Here is a 3734-nt window from a genome sequence, read left to right on the forward strand (position 1 = left end):
GGAAGAAGACAGTGAACGTTCTGTCCGGTTTTCTGGGCGTGGACGTGCGAGATCGGGAACTGCCGGCTGCTGGGCTTGGCGGGGACGAATCTCCTCGGATTCTGCCTCTTTGCGCCCCATCTCGGGCACCACCGTGGCTATTAAACCCGTCCCCGGAGGCCAACTGCCCCGTGCTGAGGACAGAAAGCGTCCCAGGAGTTGAAGTTCCTTTGCGCCGCGTTTAGTTTTTTGTTCTGGTGGGGGGTTTGCCTGGGCGGCGCGCCCCACCTTCCAGTCCTCCCACCTGAGGGCGCCGCGGGAGTGGCGCGTGCACCCGCGCACAGGTGTTCGCCCCCTCCCCACCGCCCGGGGCGTGCCCCCCGCCCGCCGCGCGCGCCACTTCCTGAGCGCGCCCCGGGCCCGCGGCCCCGCCCTGCGGACAGGCCCGGCAGCCGCCGCAGGAGCGGCGGCGACAGAGGTACAGGTGCTCCGCCAGGCGACAGCCGCCTGCCAGCCCGCCGGCCCTGGCACCAGGCCTTCACGCCCCTCTCCCGCCTCACACACCGGCCTCCCCACCGCCCGGCCAAATGCAGGCCGTCGCCCTCCCTGAGGAGATCCGTTGGCTCATGGAAGGTAACGCCCTGGCCCAGCCCCAGGCCCCCCTCCCGGCCCCCTGGGAAGTCCCTCGGGAGCAGAGCTGGAGGCTCAACCCCGAGACGCCAGGGGCTCCCAAGACCGGCCTCTCTTTGCAGCTCCATCACCCACCACCTTCTAGAACCTCAAGACTTCTAGAGCCTTCCACTCTTCACAGCCCGATTTCCATCCTGCCCTCCCAGGGTCCCACTCACTCCCCTCAGTTCCACATTTTCTTTTGCCTCGAGGCCTCGCCACCTTTCCATGTCACCTCCGGCCAGGTTCTTGGGGGCCCCTCCATGTCACCTTGCGTGGTCTGTGGCCCAACCCTTTCTCCTCCCGACAGCCCCCCGCGACTGTGGGGTTTCGCCTCCCTCCCTCCCCAGCCCCGAAGCCCCCCAGCTTCCTGCTCAGAGCTCCTGAGGCTCTCAGGGGGCTGTGAGGGGCTTGTGGGATGCGGTGGGCCAAGGCCTGGGGGTTAGTGTGGGTTCTGTCCGCGCGGAAAGCCCGTGCCTCCCTTTGCCAACTGCAGACTTCAGGGGGTCTTGCTGTCCACCCAGGGAGGTACGTTTCTAACTTTTCTAGAAATGCCCCCTCCTGGTGTATTTACCTTCAAACTGTGGTGCCTAAGCAGTCCCTGTAAGAGTTAAGGCCATTCTCAGCTACACTCCACAGATCCTTCTAACGCTGGAAAGAGACTTTTTGCTAATGGGCGATATGGCCTGCTCCATTCACACTTTTTTTTCCAGCGAAAGTAACTTGCTTTCCTGTAACTGACCTTCCTGGAAGGACAGAGGCCTGGAATCCGTGCTTGCATACAGGTCCCAGGAGGAAACTACTCTGAATTAAGCCTTTTGGCATCCAAGTGACATTTTTGACACATATTTAACAGATGGCCTGCTTTGGGCAGGTCAGACTTTTGGCAAGGAGTATTTTTTTTTTCCCTCGGTTTCTCTCAATTTAATTGGTTTTATATCTCCATTACCCTGTTATCTTGCTATAAATGCCTCCTAATCAAATATTTGGCAGTCCTTTTGATCTCTGTAGCACTGTTTCCATTCTGGATTGTTTCTATGTAAAAGCTGTCAACTAGGTATTTCTTCTGAGGTGAAGTTTCCAAAATCCACTTCACTTATGACCTGAGTAAATCTAAACTTTCAGAGTTAGAAAAGTATTTGTAGGGTAAAAAAAGCGTCGTCTGGGTATCTGAGAAGAAGCGATCCAGTCTTTCCCTCTGCCATTGGTTCAATATTGGATATTGAACGTAGAGAGAGAGGCTGTAAGTGTGGTGGGTTCTGGGAGAGAAGGAACTGTGTCAAAAAGTGTAATTCTGCCCTTGCACTTAAAAATGTAAAGTGATTCTTTTTATTGGTATCTGTCATTTGATGAGAGAGAACCATTTTACAAGCTTGTTAACCTGTACTTCTGTTTTGTGTGGAGCCTTAGTAGTAAATTCCTCTTTATTTTCAGAGGTTTGCAGTGAAATCCACTCCTTTAACATTTTTGATGTGCTGTTCTTTATTGTTCAAAACTGACACTTTGGTAAACAACTCATTTCTGCACCTGCCACCTTCCTTTAGCTTAGATTATTTTCTTGTTAGCTGACTGTTTTTAATTGAAGTCTTCAGATCTCCTTCTAAAGCAGAACCTTTGTTTGCTGACAAGTAGAGCAGGGTATGAATGGAGATTAATTGCATGTCACATACTTCTGTGTCAAACTTGCTGCGTCTTAACAATCTCTGTTGGTGCTTGGGTCTTTAGAATCTATAGGGGAGTCTGAGATTAAATTTTAAGGAGCTTCATTGGTCAATGCATTTCTTTAAGGCTTTTTTTTTTTTACAGTTTGCGATCAGAATCTGAATCTGAAAGGGGGGAGAGAAGATAAAGTGATTCCAACCAATAATTCTATTGAAAAATGTTTGAGGACTATGTTTTTAAAAGGTTCATGTAATCATAGCAGCACATTGGTTTTAGATTTTTTTTTGTTCTGTTTTGTTTTTTTATGAAAGATTGTCTCTGCTGTAGACCAGCAGAATTATTCATTATACTACAAATAATTTGTGGATATTGGAAACCCATAATGGCTTTCAATTTATCGTCTGTTGCTGTGTACTTGTCTCCCCACCACACACACTTTTTAAGGTTAACTGTTGACAATTAGAAAATATGTAGGTCCTGATCTCTGTATTGTCACTCAGTGGAGAGAGTCACAGGGTGAGGGAGCTGCTACTTCAGGGCTGCCCACATGGCTGTGGGGGTGGAGTTTCCACAATGAATTACTACTTTCATAAACCAAGGCAGAAGCATTTGCACAGTGATTTAACGCTGGCCATCATAGCCATAACTTAAGCATTTATTTATTTATAACTACACGAGCATAAATGACAGGGACGTTTTTTGACATAATATGTGTGCTTTTAAAAATAAAATATGCAAAGCATTATGAAAGGTTTATGCCAAAATTTTGCATAATGAAGAAGGGAACAGAAATGTTGAAGGTCTAAAATTAATTTTGTTTAAGGAGAAAATTTTAAATATTTGAAAATGTTTCATTTGACCCAGAAACTTTCTGGGAATCCGTGTTACTGAAATTAAAGGACACGAAGTGTATGTACAAGGATCCATCTTAACTGTCCATGTGTTGGGAAAGGCAGTGTGATGGTATGAATGAATTATCCATCTTTTGGAATATTTCACAGTCATTAAAAAGAACGTGAAGGATCTATATATAGTGGCTTGGAAAGTGTCCATATATATATATATATATTTTTTTTTTTTTAAGATTTGTTTGTTTATTTATTTGAGAGAGAGAGAGAGAGATCACAAGTAGGCAGAGAGGCAGAGAGGGGGAAGCAGGCTCCCCGCTGAGCAGAGAGCCTGCTGCGGGACTCGATCCCAGGACCCTGAGATCATGACCTGAGCCGAAGGCAGAGGCTTAACCCACTGAGCCACCCAGGTGCCCCAAGTGTCCATATTTTTAAGACTAATAATATATAATCCATTTTCTATTTTTTTATTTTTTTAATTTTTAATTTTTTTAAAGATTTTGTTTATTTATTTGACAGACAGAGATCACAAGTAGGCAGAGAGGCAGGCAGAGAGAGAAAGAGAGGAGGAAGCAG

General features: G+C 47.4%; 1 protein-coding gene across 1 annotated transcript in view; it reads left to right on the forward strand.

The window, feature by feature from the left end:
• The first annotated feature begins 442 nt into the window (after positions 1-442).
• The window catches only part of LOC111151823 (src kinase associated phosphoprotein 1), a 278085-nt gene continuing 274793 nt past the window's right edge, over positions 443-3734 (forward strand). Inside the window, exon 1 of the mRNA XM_022510039.1 lies at positions 443-612. Coding sequence (XP_022365747.1) covers positions 567-612 — 46 coding nt within the window. The 5' untranslated portion in view covers positions 443-566. The remainder of the gene's footprint in view (positions 613-3734) is intronic.

The sequence above is a fragment of the Enhydra lutris genome, unplaced genomic scaffold (genome assembly GCF_002288905.1).
Source record: "Enhydra lutris kenyoni isolate GAN:26980312 unplaced genomic scaffold, ASM228890v2 scaffoldscaffold26, whole genome shotgun sequence".
In the NCBI taxonomy this organism is placed as follows: domain Eukaryota; kingdom Metazoa; phylum Chordata; class Mammalia; order Carnivora; family Mustelidae; genus Enhydra; species Enhydra lutris.